Source organism: Urocitellus parryii, chromosome 5 (assembly GCF_045843805.1).
Source record: "Urocitellus parryii isolate mUroPar1 chromosome 5, mUroPar1.hap1, whole genome shotgun sequence".
Classification (NCBI taxonomy): domain Eukaryota; kingdom Metazoa; phylum Chordata; class Mammalia; order Rodentia; family Sciuridae; genus Urocitellus; species Urocitellus parryii.
The window spans coordinates 161,510,211-161,534,488 of record NC_135535.1 but is presented as its reverse complement, the minus strand read 5'-3'; the positions used below and the strand labels follow the sequence as shown (position 1 = coordinate 161,534,488).

The following is a 24,278-nucleotide window of genomic DNA, read 5'->3' as shown; positions in this document are numbered from 1 at the left end:
TTGCATTAAATAAATACTTACAGCTATATAACAAACTCTTGCTTTTTCTACCAACATCCAGTTTTTCTCCAGATCAAGATGTTCTTCCTTTTTGTAACAATTGGCAGCTGCAAGATTAGCTACAAGGGACCTAAAACAACAAAAGAAAAAGCATATATCATATTCAAACTGGTTAGGTATTTTGGAATAGTTAAATATTAATATTTCCTACAAAATTTCCAATTTATAAAATTTTAATTCTTAAATACTTCCATTAGATATTTTTATGAATGCAAACACTATTAATTTTGTTTTGAAAACTTGGAAACTTCTATGTTTTCTTTGAGATAAAAAGAGATATGATAACCCTTCAAAACACCACTTGGTATTTGGAGAAAGGGGAATTTAAATGTCCTCCATACTAAAATAACATCTACTATTTATATTTAATAGTTCAAAATGCAGTTAAGAAAAAAAGCCTACAAAGTCATTCTGCAAAAAGAAATCCCTATAACCAAAAACTATTAATTTAGCAGTGCTGGGGGTCAAATCCAGGGCCTCGGGCTTGTTAGACAAGCACTTTACCACCAAACTATGCCTCCAGGCCCTCAAATTTCACTTTTTATAGTGGAAAATATCTTCATAAAAATAAGACCAACATACTATAATTGACAATTTAATCTAATACTTTAAAAAACAAGCATGAGATTAATTTCATAAAACACACATATTAATGTAGACCATATTTACTAATAGGAATTAATTTGCAAACCAGTACATTTTAAGGACTGGAATCAATTAGAATTAGTTTCTATACTTAAAAACTCTCTGAGCTGGGTCCACTTTATAGCTGGAAAATCTAAGCAGGATTTTGTATTTAAAATACTGCTACAAGTGCCACCTAGATCATTTATTTATAGCCCAATAAACAAACTTAATGAAATAAAAAAATTATATACATTTCATATAAATAAAAATAAATAGTTTTCTTCCTCAGTGTAGACCTGGAACTTAGAAAATTCCTTGCCAATTTTTCTCTTACTAAAATAATAACGGTATGGTATATAAAACAATCACCTCATTATTTGAAAGTAGGAAAAATATTCTCTTCCAAAACATATTTCCATTCATCCATATGCATCTCTTTATGTTCAATTAAATGAAAAAAAATGAGAAAGAAATACGAATCAATATACTCATGCAAAGTAAGTATACTGCAAACTTATAAAAATAGTTGTATTTTTGGTGCTGGGGATTAAACACACTCTTAATATATAAAAATATATTAATAACTATGACTTTAGAAAAGTTTTGGTAAAAATGGATGCCAAATAACAATAGACATTTCACTGAGTGCTGTAAATGGCTCTGAAGGCTGAGGCAGGAGGATTGCCAGATCAATTGCAGCATCAACAATTTAGTAGGGCCTAAGTAACTTAGTGAGACCTTGTCTCTAAACAAGGTCTCAAAAAAGGGCTGGAGATGTGGCTCAGTGGTTAAACACCTCTGAGTTCAATGCTGAGTAACAAAAACGAGGGTGAAAGAAAAGCAAATGCTTCAGCACTTCTGGTATCAAGTACTAAACTTTATTTGATAATAAAACTACTTTTTGAATTTTGAGTTTTATATAGTGGCAGTAAGGTTACCAGCTTGATCTAAAATAATTTATCAACACTGTTGGGTTTCAGAATTTGAATAATCAATTGGATAGAAAGAGATCCACTTGCACCTGTTTCTGACTACCCATATCAGCTGAATAATAGTGATCTTCATAACCATAAAATTAATATATAATTTAAGCATTCAACATCTGGAGACCTAATATTATCATAACTGTTCTTTAAAATAGAAATTTGGCAAACAAAAACAATTTAGCAATTTAAACTCTTGCTTGAGTGGTGTCAGAGGCAAAATTTAACCCATTTCTAATGAATGGGGAAACTTCGCATCTGCAGATTAATATTTCTTCTAGGAAAAGTGAAAAGGGCAAAAGTGTAAACAAGTATATTTCAATGTGTGAATACTGGATTGCTCAATATATCGAAACTTTAACATCATCAAGTTTTGGACACAAAATGAAAGTTAAAGAGAAGCTCTGAAAACAGCATTGGCGCTCTAATTATTTTTTTGAAAGTCATATTTTATTTATGTTGTAACTACTATCCCTACTGATCCTTAGTATACAGAATAGCATCAGGTTCTTAATAAACATCTGCTGGAGGTCAGGCAGCAAGCCAAAATAAAGGCAGTAGTAAAGGGGATTGAAGAAAGTGTGTTCATGGGGCGATTAAAAATGGAGGGAAAGAAGAGAGTGGGAAGAAAAAAAGGAATGGAGGAGGAGAGACTAAATATTTCCAACTGCCAAGAATGCAAAATTTCTAGCAAATCACTATTTTAAAAGAGACAATTCTAACAATATCATATTTAGGAAAGTTATTGTAGGTTTCCCTTGCAAGTGGGAAAAATACCTATGCTAATATGGGAATTATTTTAGCAATACATGCGTATACTGAAGGAAAATCGCCATGTAGCTACAAAAGAACAAATCAAATGCATGGAAGGCCCTGAGAGATGTATTACAAGTTCACCTGGAGAATTTTCTAGTAAATAAACCTGTATAAAAATATACTTGGAGTGGAAAAGTACCCATAAGTAAAATTATTTAATATGGACAGTTGACTATTTTTCAACAATGTTTTATATGACCCAGTTCATTTGAAACTGGATTAATGTAGTACTTTATATATGTAAAATGCACAAATACAAACACACATATATACACAACACATGTATGCATGGATTTTGAGATTCCCATCTCAGGTTATGGTGAAAAGATCATCCTACTTATCTAATCTAGCTATGAGAAGTTGAGCAAAATATTTTTCTTTCCTGAGCCTAATTATAAAAGACCAAACTCCATTATGCCTCATGAATTCAACAGCAGGGTTAACAAAAGTAAACTGAAAAATGCAGAAGGCAAAAATAATATAAGGAAGAAGGGTTTACTGAACACTTAAAGAAATTATAAACATGAATAAATTCCAAATTCAGACTGGAATTCAGATGTCATCAGTGTTTACACAGCCAATTATTATCAGTTTCCACTGAAATTACACCAACCTACCTGTTGCTACCAGTGATGCATGCAGCACAAGTTCCTGTTGGCTGCTCATTCTGCTCATAGTAATAAGCATCCACATGGGCTTCAGCAGCTTTTCTCTTCAGGATCTCTCCAAATTTATCTATCCCAATGCATCCAAAAAACGTTGCTGCTTTGTGCGGCTGCTGAATCATCCACTGAAAAATAGGAACATAAATAATTTAATGGGTCATAAAAATGGTACACATAGTTCAGTATTCCACCATGGTTAGTGGCATAAAAGGGATGCTTTGTGAGAAATTGGCTGTTATGAATGGAATTTCAATTCCGTACTACTGCTAATGATAACAAACTTGACACATCAGCAATGCAAAATCTTACTACTTTAGGGGAGTATAATGAAATATAGTGGTTTAAGGACTCAGAGGTAAAAGTCATATAGTCAAATGCTGGCTTGGTATAAAAAAATCATAGTAAGTTAAGTAGCATAGCATTGTCATAAAAAGCCCAGAAACTTCTCTGAAGACTTCCTGGGTTTAATCTTCTTCTGTCATGAGTTGTATAACCAAGAGTATGTGTCACTTAACATGTTTATGCCTCACTTTTCTCACCTATAAAATGGAGATATTTTATAAATACATTTTATAAAGTTGTCAAAGATTAATTGAAATAATGTAAGCCAGAGCATATTCATTGCTGAGCAGAATATCAACCACAGAATAAACAACATATATTAGCTGTGGTTGTCACTACTGTAGTACTTCTTATAATGATCCTTCAAATATAAATTATTGTAAAATATGCTCATACCTACTAAATGCTTTTAAAATCTCAAACTTTTTTTTGCTATAAAAGAATGATGATGGAATTCTTTTATGATGCATGCTTTTTCAGTGATTTGAAATCTCTTGCATAATTAGCTCAACTCCCTGAGAGCTCTCATGCTTTTGTGATTCTAAAGTCACCATTGTTTGTTTTAAATATAGTCAGCAAAACACTCTGTATACAAGTAATATACTACTTTATATATGGAAAATGCATGTAAAAAGTATCAACATTGAAACATATTATCAAATATTTAGAATATAATGCATGTGCCAGGCTTGGTGGTGCATGCTTGTAATCCCAGCAGCTCGGGATAGAGGACCTCAAATTCAAAGCCAGCCTCAGCAGTGGCAAGGCGCTTAGCAACTCAGAGAGACCCTGTCTCTAAATAAAATACAAAATAAGGTGTGGTTGAATGTCCTTGAGCTCAATCCCTGCTACAAAAGAAAAAAAAAAGTTTGCATATCCAATAAATGACATTCATTTCTTAAAAAAAAAGAATATAATGCATGTATATTTGAGAGGTAAAGCAATGATGAGAGAAGATTAAAAAAAAAAAAAAAGCTATAGGAGTGAGAGAGAGTAACTGCATAAAGACCAGCAATCTCATCTTTAGGGATTTACCTTGAAGAGACACACACAAATATAAAATAATACAGTATAAAATAATATAGTATTCCTTGAGATACTAGTTGTCATTGCAAAAAGTTACAACAACCTAAAAGTCTATCTATAGAAGACTGCCTAAATAAACTAGGATAAATCCATTCAGTAGAATACCACATAGTCATCAAAAACAAAAAGTAGATAAAAACAAAACCCAAATAAAACAAGAAAACACTCTATAAAACAATCCATCCATATGAAACAATTTCTAGGATATTTTGTGAAATCAGAAAAGAATTTTCTAAAAAGTAAGGTTTAATAATAAATATACGGTTGGGGTTGTAGTTCAGTGGCAGAGTGCTTGCCTGGAACATGTAAGGTACTAGGTTTGATCCTTAGCACCACATAAAAATAAATAAATAAACCAAAGGTATTGTGTTCACCTACAACTAAACAAGATTTTTAAAAGTAAATAAATGATTTAAAGAAAGAATAAAAATCAAGAAGATATTATTTAAAAACATACGGAGAAAGCTTCAGGACACTGGATTTGGCAATGATTTCTTATACATAACAACAAAAGCACAGGGAACAAAAAGGAAAATAGACAAATGTGGGTAAAACAAATTCAAGTACTTTTGAACAGAAAAGGACAATCCAATTAAGTGAAAAGGCACCTTATTTCCAAACTATACATCTGATTAGAAGTTAATATCCAGAATAGATAAGGAACTCCTGTAACTCAAAAACAACAAAACAAATAACCTGATTATAAAATGGGCAAAGGACTTTAATAGATAGGTCTCAAGTATGTATTGTATGTATGTATTGTACACATACACACAATGGGCCAATAAGCACATAAAAAGAAGTTTAACATCACTAATGAATGATGTGGGAAATGCAAACCAAAACCTCAGTGAGACCTCATTTCACACTGACCAGAATGTCCACTATGAAAAGAGTAGAAAATAAATATTAGTGAGGAAGTGGAGATATTGGAACCTTTATGCAGTAAGGGCAGAAATGTAAAGTGGTGCAGTCACTCTGAAATAGTGAAGGAAGTTCCTTAACAAAAAAGAAGAAGAAAGATATTAACATATAATCAAGCAATGATAATTGAAAGCAGAATCTAAAAAGAGATGTCTGCCCAGCCAAGTTCATTATAGGATTACTTGCAATAGCCAACTGGTGAAAGTAATCCAAATATTCATCAATAGAAAAAGAGATGAAGAAAATTAGGTATATATATCAGAATATTATGCAATCTTAGAAAATAAGGCCATCCTGTCATATGCAACAAAAAGGATGAACCTCAAGAACATTCTGCTAAGTGAAATAAGGTCACTAAAGGAAAATATTTTATGATTCTACTCATAGTCAAAAAGGAGCAAAGAAGTTTGCAAGGACAAGGGTTAAGGAGGAGGGGAATTAAATGTTTGGTAGGTATCGAGTTTCAATGATGCAAGTCAAAAAGTTTTAGAGACTTGCTCTACAGTAACCCAAAGAAACTGTACACTATTGAACTATACATTTAAAAGTTGACTAATATAATTATTTATTCCAGAAATAAACAATTCACAAGTTTTAAAAGACAAACTCTTATGAGTAGCATGATCCTCTGCTATCACCCTCTATACTTTTTGTTCCAATCAGGTCATGAATCACACTTTTGTTTACCATATCCACATTATCTATATTACCTCTTTTGAGTTACTTATCAACTGTTTTGGTATTACAGTGCTTGTGTTCAAGTACCTCTATTTTACTTAATGACAGCCCCACATGTAAGAGTAGTGACACTGGCCATTTTCTTACAGTATATAGCTATAACTTTTCTATTATTAGTTATTATTGTTGCTCTAATGCTGTGCCCAATTTATAAATTAAGTTTTATCATAGGTATGTATACATAGACAAAATGTAGGGTTCATTACTATTTGTAAGTTGAGACATCCAGTGGGCAGCTTGAAACATATCCCCCATTGATAAGAAGGTCTACTATACTTAAAAAAAAAAAAAATCCAAAAACCAAAAAACCTAAAAGCAACTTATACTATGGTTACATTACATTTACTTGCCATTAAAATAATAGTAAACTTCCTGTGAAATGAAAGTGGAGCCATTACAAGTCATCTAGCATATCTGTAATCAGAGAGTTTATAGGTTCCAACTACAGTCTGGACAAAGAGCTATATAAACTATGCTGTTTTTAGTTACTCTGCAATCAGAATTTAAATGAATTAAAATGCCTACATTACAAACCAATAAATACAAAGTATCAATAAATAATCACAAAAATAGATAAACAGAAGAAATATTCAGCAGGTTTTGTTATAAGTTCACCATTAAATATTTCAGCACAGGAAACTAGCTGACATTTTAGCTATTTTTGGTAGCAAGACACTGTCAGAATGGGACCTTTACTTTTGATCACGTGATTTACACTCAAAAATTGGTCTATCTAGTAAGACGCAGTGGCACGCGCCAGGTACTCAGGATGTTGAAGCGAGAGGATGGCAAGTTTAAGGCCAGCCCTGGCAACTTAGTGAGATGCTGTCTCAAAGTAAAAAATAAAAAGGCTGGGGGCTGGAGCTGTAGCTCAGTGTAGACCGCCCGCTTCATACTTGTGAGGCACTGGGTTCAATGCTCAGCACCACATAAAAAAATATAAAGATATTGTGTCCAACTACAACTAAAAAAATATTTAAAAAAAAAAAAGGCTGCGAATACAGCTCAGTGGTAGAGCAATTATTTAACACGCATGAGGCCCTGGGTTCAATCCCCAGTACTTAAGGGAAAGTTTAATTTTACAGAAGCAATTATGAACTAGAAAGGAAGTAGAGGCACCCACCATAGCACTTACCTCCTTTCCTGTTTTAATAATATTACCATGGTGCCCCTGGGGGAAAATACCATTTGTTAACCAATTAGTTCCAACCAAAAGTATTTATTATATTTATTTCCTAAAATTTAGTGCCTCTTGGGCACTACAAAACTTTCAAAGCTTAGAATCAGACTGGATATCACTTCTCTCATGTCCTGTTTCACCTTGATTTTTGTGCAGAATTTACTTTTTATCATAGTCACCCCACGAAAAAAGGAAAAGGTTTTGCAATGTACGTATGATGCCACTGAAAGGAAAGTAGCAATCTAATGGAAAAACTGAAATATCTAGAGCTAGTTGTACATGCCATATTTGAAAGATGTCACTGGGTTTCCCTTGAAAATTTATATATCCTGCAGACTATGTGGGTTTGTTATAGCACCCTAGGGAACTTAGGAGCACACAGTTTGGGAAACAAGAGTATACTGCTAACAAAAACAATGAAAAAGAGAAATAAAAGAAAATTAGGAGTAGAATGACAAAGCAACTAGGTAGGAGGTTACTGCCTAAGGGGAAAGGTAGGCCTAGACCAAATAATTAAATGTCACTTTAAAAAGTTTAAACTGCATTCTGTAGGTAGAAGAGAGCTCAAAAAGGGTTTTGAGCAAAGGATTGAGATTATAAGGCATGGTGCCTCACTAAGGTAAGGAACAAGGAGAAAATTTACAATTGAATTTAAATAGGTACTGAATAAATGACACATAAAATCTCACATTAAAAGTCTTTTAACAACACATGGAAGGATTCTATTAACTTCACCTTCCAGATGAATTTCGTCTTCCGTCACCTAGATATAGCATTTAGGACAATGTAACTGCCAATGATACCTAAGAGACAGTAATTTCTAACAAAATACCTTATACTTTTAATTCAATTCATAAGTGAATGATGAAGAATGACACCTAGATACTAAAATAGTTGCAAGGTAAGTCAAAGAAATTTTATACCAAAGGCATTTCAGGAAAACTGAAAAGCACAACTAAAAGAAATTAAATGTCAAAACTGGGAAAGAGCAACAAGCACACTGCAAAGGGTGATGAGGAAATCAAAACTGAAGGAGACTGATTAGGAAAATACCATCTATCACACTGTTTTATGGAAGAACTGATTATTCATAGAGGGCTCTGATACAACCATGAGAAAAAAGGTGGAATACAAGATTTTCATAAATATTAAGAACTCATTCTTGCTCAATACCTTCTATGTTATGTCCCCTTCCTAATAAAACTGCTCCGTTTTTCCTGTTGGGAAGCATTCTATTAATAAAAGTTAATTGCTAACAATATTATCCCCAATAACTGTTTGTTTGTTGTTCTTCATAAATACCTATTAACACTTTTTTTATCTTGGTACCTGGGATTGAACTAAAGGGCACTCAACCTGTGAGTCACATACCCAGCCCCCTTGCCTTTTTTTTTTTTTTTTTTTAAATTTAGAGACAGGGTCTCACTGAGTTGCATAGAGCCTCGCTAAATTGCCGAGGCTGGCTTTGAACTCATGATCCTCCTGCTCAGCCTCAAGAGCTATTGGGATTACAGGCGTGTGGCACTGTACCCAGCATCTGTTAACATCTTTTTCTCTGAACAGACTTTGGGAAACTTTAGCCTAGTAGGGAAAAAGAACAAAAAACAAACAAACAAAAAAACCCCATAAACTCAGGTAGATCCAAGTTTATTTATCCATTTGTTGGCAAAGGACCTACTCTATCACAGGTCATTTGTTGAGCAATCATTGGGAAGACTGAATAAGTAATGCAAGCAAGGAGCCTAAGGCAGTGTTTGTTATAGAGTACTAATGATAATGATAAAAGAAAACTGTTGAAATATGAAAAGAATTCTTAGTCTATATATTACCCCAATTCATTCTATCAATATTTTTACTTCCCTAATATTTGTTTGACATTATTGTACAGTGTCTCTTGCTATACAATTGCTATGAATATGACCTAATCTGCTCCCATGGTTTCAATTATCATCTATATGCTGAGACTCTTCATCTATATTTTAACTTTAGACCTGTCTTTAGATGTCTGACCTGAATACCTACTGAGTCCTGTTTTTGCCTATTAAATTGATCTATTTCTATTTCTATCATCACTTTCACCAAAGCTCCCAACTTCTCAATTAAGACTACTGCAAAGTTCCTTTTAAATTTTTTAAAACTAAAACATCTTCATGATCCATAAAGTTTACTACCTTAAAATGTACAATTCAGTTGGTTTCTGTATATCCACAAGGTTGTGCAACCATCACCATTATCAAAGCCCAGGACATTTTCATTATTTCAAAAAAAAAATGTTTATCTATAAACAGTACCTCCCCTTCTCTCTGCTCCCATAACCATTTGCAAAAGCTTAACTCATCCCCCTACCTTCTATTTAGTTTTCTTCCAATCCACTGCAATTTGAATGGTTTTCCTAAAGCATCCTTCAATAGTTACCCAAATTTCTTAAGCAAAGTTCAAATGTAAATAACTTAATAAATGAACCATCAACTGCTTCTCTGAGTTCATTATAAGGTATTAACACTCGTCAATGTTCCAGTACTTATTCTGTCTCCTGTTCTTTCTAGCTTCCTATTTAGGTTTTAGGTCTTATTTTCATGAGCAATAATTTCCTGAACTTTAGTCTAGATGTCCAAGTTCTATGTTGCCATAGCAAACTGTATCATTCCTATTATAAAATTATTTTCATTTAACTATAATTTTCTGTTCCACAGACTACTTAGTTCTTTAACAGTTGTAGGGTACATTCCTAAATCTAAAAAGTGGCTGCTACATTCCAATCAATATTACAGACTAAAGTATGTTACCATTTATTCATTGAGATGTACATACACAGGAGCTGTCGACCACATAGTAGAAGGACCTACTCAGACTCTGGAAATAGCCAAAGAAAACTTTCTGAGAAATATGAGGTAACTTCTCTCAGTGGATATTTAGCTATGAGGGGTTTAGGACACCATACCACACAACATGGTACTTGGCATGCTGAATATTTTAAGCTAAAGGAACCTAAAGAACAGAAGTGCAGAAAGGACTTTCTGATCCCTCCCTCATGTGAGAGGTATTCTATTACCTGGAAGAAGGGAACACCCTTATCTTAGAAGAAGGCAGGACACTGAGATGCTTTTGAAGACAAAGAGAAGCCTTGTTGACTTTCCCAATTTACTACTCCTAGCTCATACCTGATTTGTACCATCATATATTCCCACAACTCTCTACTTTTCATCAAACTTAGTATCAAAATCTGTCTTTCATTTCATTTAAGAAGCCTCCACATCATCTAAAACCTACATTAAATAAATCCGTATTTTTTGTAAACCTGTCTTTTTTGGTACATTGGCCCTAATTCATAATTTAGAAGACAGGAAAAAAAGATATTTTTTCCCCTACAACTATAAGTAGGAAGTAGGAGATATACAGGTCTTGGGTGAGAAAATTCTTTTTTTTTTTTTTTTTTTTTTGTAGTACTAGGCATTGAACCCAGCTACATCTTCAGCCCTTTTATTTTTTATTTTGAGACAGGATCTCACTAAGTTGATGAGGATCTCACTAAGTTGCTAAACTGGCTTTGAACTTGTGATCCTCATGCTTCAACTTTCTAAATTCCTGGAATTACAGGCTTGCACCACTAAGTCTGGCTTCAGTTGTGGGAGGAGGAGGAGGAAGAGAAAGAGAGACAGACAAACTTAAAGAATTAGGAAACTAAAAGTAAATTCAGTATTTCAAAAAGGATTTGGGTACTTTTAAATACAAAGATGAACAAGAAAGGGTTGTAGTATCAAAATATTTAATTTCTTCTTTAAAATTGCATTCTAAAACTACAATATTTTCTAAAGTACATAAAAACATATTAAACTTATTCTATTCTATTTGGATATCACTAATAAAATAACCACTAATATAGGTTAAAGATTCAGCATATAACCTGGCATGAGTTTTGCACAGAATAATTTTAATTATTACTATGAAAACAGCTATTGTATAGACAAATTATGGAACCAGTCTAAATACCCAACAGACAAAAGGATAGAGAAAATATGGAATATGGGCTGGGGTTGTGGCTCAGTGGTAGAGCGCTTTCGTAGCATGCACGAGTTACTGGGTTCGATCCTCAGCACCACATAAGTGTAAAATAAAGATATTGTGTCCACCTAAAGTTAAAAAAAAAAGGAATATACATAATAAAGTTTTACTCAGCCATAAAGAAAAATGAAATTATGTCATTTGCTAGTAAATGGATAGAACTGGAGAACATAATGCTAAGTGAAATAAGCAGGCTCAGAAAGAAAGGATCAAATGTTTTCTCTCATATGCTGGGAAGAGAGGCACAGAGGAGAGTGGAGAAGAGAGAAAATAAATTTAAAAAAAAAGGGCTGGGAATCTCACAAAACCATAAAGGAGGCCAACAAAGTAAAAGGAGGGGATCCAGAGGGAAAGAGGAGGGAAAGTCATGAGGAAGTACTAGATAATGAAACCTACCAAATTATGCTGTTTGTGTACAAATAAACCATAATGAACTGCACTTATACATATGATGATGATGCACTAATTAAAATAATAATAGAAGTGAGATCAGTGCAGTAGAACATGTGGATCATGGGGAGGGAGGAGGACAGAGTAAAGGAAGTTACAGTGGGGGAGAGAAAATTAAGCAAAATATGTTGTGTCCATGTATGACGATGGCATAATGAATTCCACTATTACGTATAATTATAACGCACCAATGGGAAAAAAAAAACTACTGTTGTAAATATTGTATCAGCATTGTTAACATTGTTATTATTTCTTAGGAAAACTGTAAAATACTTAAAATCATTCTTTAAATTTTTTTTTTTTTGTGTTTGTACATGGACAGCATGCCTTTATTTTGTTTTTGTTTTTTTTAAGGATCAAACCCAGTGCCTCACACATGCTAGCTAGACAAGCGCTCTGCCCAAGCTATACCCTTAGCCTTAAAAGCGAGTTTGAATTTTATTTTCTAAACCTGCCTGAAGCCCCTGAACCCTTACATGGCAGGGTATAAGTGGGAGAAAGGTGGGGGGGGGGTTGCAAAAAACTTCCTTAAATTGTAAGAGAACTTTGCTGTAGTTTTCAGAAGAGGATTACAGATTTTATCAGATTACTGAAAGAGTCTAGGCCATCCAGACCAGGGAGTGGTGGGAGGGGGGGATGGGGATTGTAGACACAACAAAGATATAGTCAGGAGAAAGCCTTTTTTGTTTTAAGCAAAAGAATAACAAAGTTATAGGATTGTATCAAATTAACCAAGAAAACAGTTTCATCTGAAGATATTAAATAAACATAAAAGACTTACACTGGATCCTAACAATAGAGCAAATGGTGTGGTGTTATAATAAGCTTCACATTTTTATTATCACCAGGAGCACCGACGGACCAAGATTTCTATCAAATGGGCATTTTGGAATCTATTTCTATGTTCTCCCAAGATTTAAAAAACTACTACAACTACCATATACAAATTAAAGAAGATGGCAGTAGATAAATAGATAAATAGTTCTTTAAATTCCAAAGCAGGTTATTACTGCCACCTTCTTTAAAGAACTATTTATCTACACCTTTATCAAAATTATATTAAAATAGTTTTAAAAATCACATTATCATTTTTCCTATATATTTCAAATACTTTCTTATGTAAACTTAAGAAAAACTGTGCTAAAACCAAGTACAAGCTAAAGATCCAGCTACAAAACACTATGATTAGCCAAAGATGAGTTAGAAACAATTAACAGTTAAGAGTTAAATTACTTACTACGTACTTAATATATGTTGGGTATGAGGCTAGTGCTTTACCTACCATGTTATTTAATCCAAACGACCAAACATAAAGTAGGTATTTATCTTACCACAATTTACAAGTGAAAAATCAGAGAGGGTAGGTCGGCAGCAGACCAAGTTCTGTCTGATTTTAAATAGTATCCACTTATTACTATAGATATTAAGAATGAAAAGCACACAAGGAGTGTGGTCAGAACTGGGCTACAGAGCTAGTCTAGAAAGAAGTAATTGTGTGAAACTATGTAAGTAACTTAATCTCTCTAGCTATTAATGTCCTTAATTGTCCATGTCAGGAAATTACAGTGATGTTCTAAAAGATCTAATACTTTTAGCTACAAGAATGTTTTGTATTTGAAACAAGAAAAAAAAATCACCTTAGAAGTTGTGGCAAACTAAAAATGGGACTGAAAAGTGAGGAAACGAAAACAATCTCTACAGAAAAACCAGTGGTCTTTTGAAGTAAGAATGTCACTCAGATGCTTCTGCCCAGAAATTCTATAAAATCCACAGAGAAGTATGCCAACTAATAACCAAAGAGCAAGAAAAGAATGGACAAAAATCCTATTTCTTTACTGTTTCTAGCATATGGTTTATAAAAAGCAAAAATCCCTCAAGGCAGTAAACAGCTGCCCATCAACACCTATCAGCAGCAACATCAAAAACATGAGGCAAAGGTCAAGTCAAAGTTTATTGACAATGATGAACTATGACAGCTTCTATTAAATTACCCCTTCCTTCAAGGTGTATGTGATCAAAGCAGCAAAGATATTTTCACTCAGTCACATAACAAGCTATTTGTTGAGATTGAAACATCTGGTCAATATCTCCTAACACTGCAATTTCATGCACAGTTAGCATTAGGGCACATTTCTTCTCCTCTTCTTACAGGGTCCATAAGAGTGGCACATATGGCTGATCATTTCATTCAAAAAGGATTCAATTCAAGGCATTACACACAATCGTCTGTGCTTTATGGTGTTTTTAAGTCTACCTGCCATCGTTTTCCATCATCATTGCTGACTGCTGTTCTCTTCTACTATAAAAGCCTGCAAATATGACAGAGCACTTAAAGCTTAACAGCTTTCCTTTACTGGAGTTAGGAAGCATTTAAGGCACAGGAATCTATAAAGTGGCAGGTCATTTTCTATTGTCAAGAACTCCCAATACATTAAACTATTTAGCATTTTATTTATCATTTAGCAAAGATCTAGTACAAATTAGAAAAGTAATTTTAATGTTGAATCAAATATTTAACCATCTCCTCAAAGATGTATTAAAGTATATGCTTTTGGTTATAAGTTAAAGTTAAAATAAACAACTTGAAAACAGTATCATGGAAATATTTTAAAATTAATTCTAATAAGATTTTTGAATTTTTATTAACTTGATAAGAAAAAAATCCATTTTAGAGAGAACAGGATGCTACAATTTCATCAGTCCCATATGCTAAAAAATTTTCCACTTGAAATTCATGCATTTGTTGTCATGGTAACAGGACTCTTTCTTAAAAACACTACAGTAGTAAACCCGAACTCACACCATAGATTCTCTTTCTTACCCCACCCTTGGGATATTGGTTTCAAGGGATTAGCAGGTTGAGAGTGGGGGCATCCTTAAAGTTCCTTTGACACATCTCCCTGATAATATAACTGTATGAGTAGATTTATCTTCTAAAACTTAAGGATTTGTCTAAACATTAATAGCTAAGTGGATTTCAATAAAGAAATAGTCTTTTTTGTAATAAAGAATCACTTATGACCACCTGACAATAAGCAAAGTATAATGGTTGATTAAGGAAAGTGAATATCAAAATAATAAGACTGATCTGAAGCCCAAGTTACATAAAATGTCCCAGAGACTGCTACTCTAGCATGTAATTTAAATGTTTTGTTTGTTCATTTGTTTACTTATTTTGTTTAAATTTGTGTTCCTGTAACAGAACAATGCCCGGACGATAGAACCATTTCAATAAAAATATCATTAATTATATTGACTATTTAGGCCTGGTTCTTATATCAGGGATTCCAAATAAAACAAGGGAAAAAACACACAAAGCAAACAAAACAAAAGCATTAGAGAAAATAATTTTAAGACTATTCAGGAAAAGATAAAGAGAGGACACTGAGTCAGGCAGGGCAAGGAAGGAAATACTGGCCGTTTAAACTGAGACATAAAGTATACAAATGAGGTAATCAGACAGAGATTAAGTTTGGGGCTTGGGAAACTTTCCAAACCAAGGTAGAGCAGGGTAATGCTACTGCAGCAGGAAAGACTTTGGCATGTTGAAATAATTGAACACCAGCATAGCTGGAGTTCAATAAGGGAGATTGGAAAAAATTGTTAAATATACAGGTTCGAGATTATGCAGCCCTTGTTGGCTATGGAGAGGAAAATAATTTTATTTAGAGTGCAACAGGATGACACTGAATGATTTTAAAGAAGAAAATGAAATTATTAAATGTAAGTAGGGATCACTTTTGCCACTATGTATACAGAATCAGAAGAGTGGCAACAAGATCAGTTAGGACAGTGTTATTCACATTCCATATCCAGTCCACTGGAAAAGCCTTACACTAGCTCTATTCTCAAACTATTTCCAGATTTCAACCTCTTTTCATTAATTCCAAAGCTATCACCCATCAAAAAAACATAATTTGCCTAGACTACTGCAATATTTCCTAATCTTACTTTCATCTTCAACTCCAGGCACACAGAACTAACCCTTATTACCCTTTTGCTCAAAACTCTGCAATGTTCCCCATATCATTAAGAAGTAAAATCTTTCTAATAATTTGAAGCCCTACAACTTCAAGCCACTCCTATTGCCTCTCTAACCTTATCTCCATTATTCTGCTCCAACCATATGGAACCCTTTGTAAGATTTTAGAACATGCTAAGCATGCTGTCCCTCAGCAGGCACCAATCCCTCTTCTAGGCTGAACTTCTCCTGAATACTCACATGGTTCCTTTCCTTCCTGAAAGTCCTTATTCAAATCTTATCTTCTCAATGAAACTGTTTAATAATGTGAAATGTAAAATGCCCTTTCTATTCCATTTCCAGTACCACATTCTTCTACTTTTTATCTCTATTACTTATCATCTTCTAATCTACTTATGAATTACATTCATTATATTTCTTCCTCCCAAAATAAAATATGATGTCCATAAAGGCAAGAACTTTTGTCTGTTTTGCTTATTAATGTATTCCAGCACTTGACACATGAGTATTTGATGCATTGTATCTTACTAACAGGTCAATAAAATTTCATGGCCATCACTGCTACTAACAGAGTACTTAATGGAACAATTAAAAAGAAAACAAACAAAAAAAACTCGCACTATGTATTATGGAAATAATAACCCTATGAGATAATTCCACTGGACAAATAACCCAGTTTTTCTTTAAAAAAAAAAGTTAATGACAGGTTAAAAAATTTAAACTTCAGGTCCTTGGCCCATTTGTTGATTGGGTTATTTGATATCTTATTGTCTAATTTTTTGAGTTCTTTGTATACTCTGGATATTAGGGCTCTATCTGAAGTGTGAGGAGTAAAGATTTGTTCCCAGGATGTAGGCTCCCTATTTACCTCTCTTATTGTTTCTTTTGCTGAGAAAAAAACTTTTTAGTTTGAGTAAGTCCCATTTGTTGATTCTAGTTATTAACTCTTGTGCTATGGGTGTCCTATTGAGGAATTTGGAGCCCGACCCCACACTATGTAGATTGTAGCCAACTTTTTCTTCTATCAAACGCCGTGTCTCTGATTTGATATCAAGCTCCTTGATCCATTTTGAGTTAACTTTTGTGCATGGCGAGAGAAAGGGATTCGTTTCATTTTGTTGCATGTGGATTTCCAGTTTTCCCAGCACCATTTGTTGAAGATGCTAGCCTTCCTCCATTGCATGCTTTTAGCCCCTGTAGTTTTGTGGATTGGTTTCTGTGTCCTCTATTCTGTACCATTGGTCCACCCGCCTGTTTTGGTACCAGTACCATGCTGTTTTTGTTACTATTGCTCTGTAGTATAGTTTGAGGTTTGGTATCCCTATACCGCCTGATTCACACTTCCTGCTTAGCACTGTTTTTGCTATTCTGGGTCTTATTTTTCCATATGAATTTCATGATTGCTTTCTCTATTTCTACAAGAAATGCCGCTGGGATTTTGATTGGCATTGCATTAAACCTATAGAGAACTTTTGGTAATATCGCCATTTTGATGATGTTAGTTCTGCCTATCCATGAACAGGGTATATTTTTCCATCTTCTAAGATCTTCTTCTATTTCTCTCTTTCACCTCTTTTGTTAGGTTGATTCCCAAGTATTTTATTTTATTTTTTTTTTGAGGATATTGTGAATGGAGTGGTTGTCCTCATTTCCATTTCAGAGGATTTGTTGCTGATATACAGGAATGCCTTTGACTTATGCGTGTTGATTTTATATCCTGCCACTTTGCTAAATTCATTTATTAGCTCTAATAGTTTCTTTGTAGACCCTTTTGGGCCTGCTAGGTATAGAATCATGTCATCTGCAAATAGTGATAATTTAAGTTCTTCTTTTCCTATTTTTATGCCTTTAATTTCTTTCGTCTAATTGCTCTGGCCAGTGTTTCGAGAACTATGTTGAACAGAAGTGTTGAGAGAGGGCATCCCTGTCTTGTTCCAGATTTCAGAGGAGGACATACAATCAATGAACAAGTACATGAAACAATGCTCACCATTGCTAGCAGTCAGAGAAATGCAAATCAAAACCACCCTAAGATACCATCTCACTCCAGTAAGATTGGCAGCCATTATGAAGTCAAACAACAAGTGCTGGCGAAGATATGGGGAAAAGGGTACACTTGTTCATTGTTGGTGGGACTGCAAATTGGTGCAGCCAATTTGGAAAGCAGTATGGAGATTTCTTGGAAAGCTGGGAATGGAACCACCATTTGACCCAGCTATTCCCCTTCTAGGTCTATTCCCTAAAGACCTATAAAGAGCATGCTACAGGGACACTGCTACATCGATGTTCATAGCAGCACAATTCACAATAGCAAGACTGTGGAACCAACCTAGATGCCCTTCAATAGACGGATGGATAAAACAAATGTGGCATTTATACACAATGGAGTATTACTCTGCATTAAAAAATGACAAAATCATAGAATTTGGAGGGAAATGGATGGCATTAGAGCAGATTATGCTAAGTGAAGCTAGCCAATCCCTAAAAAACAAATGCCAAATGTCTTCTTTGATATAAGGAGAGTAACTAAGAACAGAGAAGGGACGAAGAGCATGAGAAGAAGATTAACATTAAACAGGGATGAGAGGTGGGAGGGAAAGGGAGAGAGAAGGGAAATTGCATGGAAATGGAAGGAGACCCTCAGGGTTATACAAAATTACATACAAGAGGAAATGAGGGGAAAAGGAAAAATAATACAAGGGGGAGAAATGAATTACAGTAGAGGGGGTACAGAGAGAACAGGGGAGGGGAGGGGAGGGGAGGGGGGAGAGTAGAGGATAGAAAAGGCAGCAGAATACAACAGACACTAGTATGGCAATATGTAAATCAATGGAAGTGTAACTGATGTGATTCTGCAATCTGTATACGGGGTAAAAATGGGAGTTCATAACCCACTTGAATCAAAGTGTGAAATATGATATATCAAGAACTATGTAATGTTTTGAACAACCAACAATAAAAAAAATTTAAACTTTTAAAAAGGGTACAGTGGTAGAGTGCTTGCCTTGCACGTGTGAGGCACTAGGTTTGATTCTCAGCACCACATAAAAATAAACAAACAAAATAAAGGTATTGTGTCCATCTATAACTTAAAAAATATAATTTTTTTAAATAAAAGAAAGTAGGATAATTACTTCTACCAAGACCCAGGGTATAAATAATATGATATTTTAATTTTTTAGTTCCTGATTCAAATAAACCAATCATAAAACACATTTTAAAAATAATTACATCTAAGTACAATAGTTTCTTAAGGAAAAACACTTGTGCAGTACTTTCTACATGAGCTAGCTGATTTTTTCATGGAAAACTATTTTTATTTGAAATAATAACTGACAGACAAATGATAGTTATTCAGACTTAGACATGTGGCAGACATTTTCTTGAAAATGAAAAAAGTAAGCCTGTCACTTACCCCCCGCCCCCCAAAAAAACCTGACAGGATTTAGTGCTAATAATAAAATTTGAGCTTTCAACTGAATATTATAATCATGTAATACATTCACGACAGTGAGATTCTCAATACTTAAAGACCATTTTCTTGAGATTGATAGTGATATTGACAAATGAGATATTTTACAACACCCACAAGATTCGTGTCATCTAATGAACAAAAACTTTTTTATCATGTAAAACCTCAAATACAGGCTAAATGTCCATTCAAAGAGTTAAACAGTCCAATAGATGCATTTTAAAAATTTAATAGCTTTGTTAAATACCATACAATTACCCATTTTAAGTGTACAATTTGATTGTGTTTGATATATTCAGAATTTTGCAAGACTTTCCACAATTTTAGAATATTTTTCAGTAGTCCAAATAGAAACTCCTTGGTTATTAGTCACAACACCCCAAACCTTGATTCCTGCAAGTCCTAGGCAAACACTGATCTATTTTCTGTCTCTATACATATGCATATTCATGACATTTCACAGACATGGATCAAAAATGTGTGTTCTTCTGTTACTGACTTCTTTCACTTAGCATAATGTTTTCAAAATTCATCTATGTTGTCCAGGTGTGGCAGTGCTTGCCTCTAATCCCAGCTATTTGGGAGGCTGGAGCAGAATTGTAAATTCAAGGGTAGCTTGGGCAATTTAGTGACAGTGTTTCACCATGACAAATAAAAATGGCTGAGGGTGTAGCTCAGTGCTGGCCTACCATGTGTGAGGCCTCGGGTTCGATCTCTAGTGCCAGTACCACAGGAAAAAAAAAAAAGAGAGAGAAAAGAAACATCCATATTGTAGCATGTATCAGTACTTCATTCCTCCTTTAGGGCCAAGTAAAATTCTACTATATGAGTACATCAAATTTTTTTAGTCATTCATCAGCTGAGCAGACACTTTGGTTGTTTCCACTTTCAGGTTATTATGCATATTGCAGCTATAAACATTTATTGTCATTTCTGCTGGGTATACGCTTAAGAAAAAAACTGCCGGATAACATGGCAACTTGTGTTCAACCATGTGAGATATTGCCAGACTACTTGCCAAAGAATCTGCAACACTTTTTTTCCTGGCTACTGGGGATTGAACTCAGGGGCACTTGACCATTAAGCCACATCCCCAGCTCTATTTTATATTTTATTTAGAGACAGGGTCTCTCTGAATTGCTTAGAGCACCTCGCCTTAGCTTTTGCTGAGGCTGGCTTTGAACTCTTGATCCTCCTGCCTCAGCCTCCTTAGCTGCTGGGTTATAGGTGTGCTCTATCACACCCAGCAGAATTTATAACATTCTCACTAGTAATATATGAGGGTTTCATTTCCTCCATGCTTACAAAAACTACTGTTATTTTGATGACAGCCATTCCACTGCATATAAAAAGGTATCTCATTGTGGTTCTGATTTCAAATTCCCTGATGGCTAATAGTATTAAACCTTTCCATGAGCTCCTTGGTCATTTGTATAATCTTCTTTTAGAGAAATATCTATACAAAACCTTTGTCCAATTAAAAGTTGGGCTTTTAATTTTTACTGAGTTGTAATAATATTTTATGAATGTTCGAGATAAAATATCTATGATTACAAAAAAAAAATCACTTTGTGAGATGTCTTTTCACTTTCTTTTTTGCAGTACTTAGGACCTCATGTATACCATTCAGTGGTCCACAGAGCTACATCCTCAGTCCCAAATGACACCCTTTGGAGCACAAAAATTTTTAGTGTTGGTTTTTTGTTTTTTTAATATTTTTTTATAGTAGATGGATACAATACCTTTATTTTATTTTTATGTGGTGCTAAGGATCGACCCAGTGCCTCACACATGCAAGGTGAGTGAGTGCTCTACAAACTAAGCTATAATCCCAGTTCCAAATTTTTAGTTTTGATGAAGTCCACTTTTGCTTTTATTGTTCATCCTTTTGGTGTCATATCTAAGAATCTTTTGCCAAATTCAAGTACATCTTGAATTTGCAATCTTATTCCTTTTTCTTCTAAGAGTAACTGATTCAGTTCTTAAATTTAAGTCTTTAGTCCACTTTTGAGTTAATCTGTGTATGAGAGGTAAGGGTCCAGTTTCATTGTTTTGCAAGTTGATAGGTAGTTCTTTTAGCACCAGGTGTTGAAAAGATGATTCTTTCTTCCATGGCACCTTTACCAAAAGTTCACCACAAATATGAAGATTTGATTCTGGACTTGCAATTCTATACCATTGGTCTACTGAATGTTTATTATTATGATAGTATGACAATGTACTTTGTAGATATTTAATACATTTTCGAACTGGGAAGTGTGGAAGTTAGTTCTTTTTCTAGATTGTTTTGGTTGTTCCAGGTCCACTGAATTTCCATATGAATTTCCACAAAAAAAGTCTCTTGGTATTTGAATAGAAAATTGACTGTAGATCCATTTGAGAAAGAACTGCCATTTAAAAAATAAATAAATAAAAATAAACAAAACCCTACTAAATCTTTCAAAAGAACACAAATGATAGCCTTTTTATTTACTTAGGCTTCTTAATTTCTTTCAAAAATGTTATGTAAGTTGTTAAGAAAATGTAAGTTTTATACATCTTTTGATAAACTTATTTTTTTTTAATTTTTTTTAATTTATTTTTTGTAGTTCTCGGCGGACACAACATCTTTGTTGGTATGTGGTGCTGAGGATCGAACCCGGGCCGCACGCATACCAGGTGAGTGCGCTACCGCTTGAGCCACATCCCCAGCCCTGATAAACTTATTTTTAAGCAGTTTATTCAATTTGAAATTACTTAGAGGGAGTTGTTTCATGATTTCATTTGTGGTTTGTTTATTGATACAGCAGAGAAATGAAATACTGTGTCTAGGTCTAGGAACTTTGATGAAGTTGCTTATTCTAATAGAATTGTTTCTTTTCTTTTTTTTCTCAAGGACAGTGTCAAACAGAAGTTGTGAAAGCTTTCACATTCTTGTCTTAATTTTGACTTAAGTGGCAAAGAACTCAACTTTTCATAGGTAATACATGTTACTATTAGTTCTTTATAGATACTAATTATAAGGTTGATGAGACTCCCCTTTTTTCCTAGTTTGCAGAGCAATTGTATGAAGAATGTTAGATTCTGTCAAATGCTTTTTACTCTACAGAGATGAATACATGATTTTTCTTTAATTATTATTTCAGAAGAAGGGTAAATATAGCACTTATTTCACTTGATAAAAAAAGGGGAAGCTCAAATTCCATTAGTTTTTTTTTGGTGGTACTAGAGATTAAATCCAGGGCCTTCCACATGCTAGGCAAGTGCTCTGCCACTGAGCTACATCGCTAGCCTGCCTTTATTATTATTATTTTGGGGGGTTGGGGGGTTCCAGAGATTGAACTCAGGGGCACTCGACCACTAAGCCACATCCCAAGCCATATTTTGTATTTTATTTAGAGACAGGGCCTCATTGAGTTGCTTAGTACCTTGACCTAGCTTTTGATGAGGCTGGCTTTGAACTTGTGATCCTCCTGTCTCAGTCTTCAGAGCTGCTGGGATTACAGGCATGTGCTACTGCGCTTGGATGCCCGTTACTTTTTTTTTTTTTTTTTTTAATATTTTTAGTTGTAGATTGATACCTTTTTTATTTTATTTAATTATTTTTATGTGGTGCTGAGGAATGAACCCAGTGCTTCATATGTGGAAGGCAAGTGCTCCACCAATTAGTTACAACCCCAGCCATCCTTCATTACTTTTAATAAATGGAAAAGATTTTGATTTAGTAAATACAAACAACTATTCAAACATACAGCTCATATTTGTTAAAGAACGCTTCAACATTATTAATGATTTAGCAGAATCTCAGGTAAAATGGCTAAACTCAGTCTGAAATATCAATACCGTATTATAGCAAAAAAAGGTAGTAAAATCTAATAATCTATTTGATGAGTAGTGTAATATTTCAGATGCACTGTAAGTAGACAAATTCAGGTAGAGATGGAAGGTTTAAATATGAAACCCATTAAACCTACATTTGTCTTTGTTATGTTAAAAACGAGCACACATTCATTCAATGTTAGTAATATGTTCACACAAAAAGAAATTCAAAAATATTAGGTTAAAAAAAAAAATTCAAAAGGTTAGCCAGGAGAGTCTCACTGACTCTACTTAGCCAAAGAAGATTCTCATTATTCACATTACTTATGTTCTTCAAAGCTATCACAAATAGGGAATAATGAATACTGAACTACAACTCCTAGAGAAAATACAGGTTTAAAGAGTTTATGCAGTCCTCAAGTTACAACATTTTGATCAACCAATCAATATCAATACATAACCATTTCTAGTTATGTTTCTGTTTAGAGATACTGTTTATTTAACATTTATCTATATTTAACTGTATATATGCTTACAGTTAAATCTATATTTGATTAACACTGAATTCATAGTCAATAGCACTCAAACTCATACCTGAATGAAAATCTGTCTATAACACCTATTTGCTGTATAAGGCACATCACAGCCTACTGTTCCTAAGTAGAAATACTATAGAGCATATCAATACTATACTTGGTGGCCTTATTTAACAGAAAAAAAAAACCACCAAGAAAAAACAGAAAAATGCAAAAATCATGACACTGACACTGAACATAACAAAAAAGACATTTGTTTAGAAATTGACAGCTGAAACAAGAAAACAGAGCATTACCTTGTTTGAACTCAGATAGAAATATGCATGTTAGGCAACAATATATTTTTTAAATTTTGCTGCTCTGCATGTTTGTGAATGACTGCAGGAGCATACTAAATATTGGTTTGGGTTTACAAACAAATTTTAGTGAGTAGGTGAACTCACAACTGCAAAACCAGAAAAAAATTATATAGATCAATTATATAGAACCGGATCTATCATGGCCTTTATCAACATTCTCAATCAGTGGTTCTTCCCTGTATCTTGAATCAAAATATC

At 33.9% G+C, this 24,278-nt stretch overlaps 1 protein-coding gene across 2 annotated transcripts in view; it reads right to left on the bottom strand.

Moving 5' to 3' along the window:
- Adk (adenosine kinase) overlaps positions 1-24,278 on the bottom strand; it is a 468,242-nt gene that overhangs the window by 263,075 nt on the left and 180,889 nt on the right. For both annotated transcript variants that reach the window (XM_026390231.2, XM_026390232.2), the window contains exons 5-6: positions 3,104-3,276; positions 22-130 (exon numbers count right to left, since the gene is read on the bottom strand). In XM_026390231.2, coding sequence (XP_026246016.1) covers positions 22-130; positions 3,104-3,276 — 282 coding nt within the window. The remainder of the gene's footprint in view (positions 1-21; positions 131-3,103; positions 3,277-24,278) is intronic.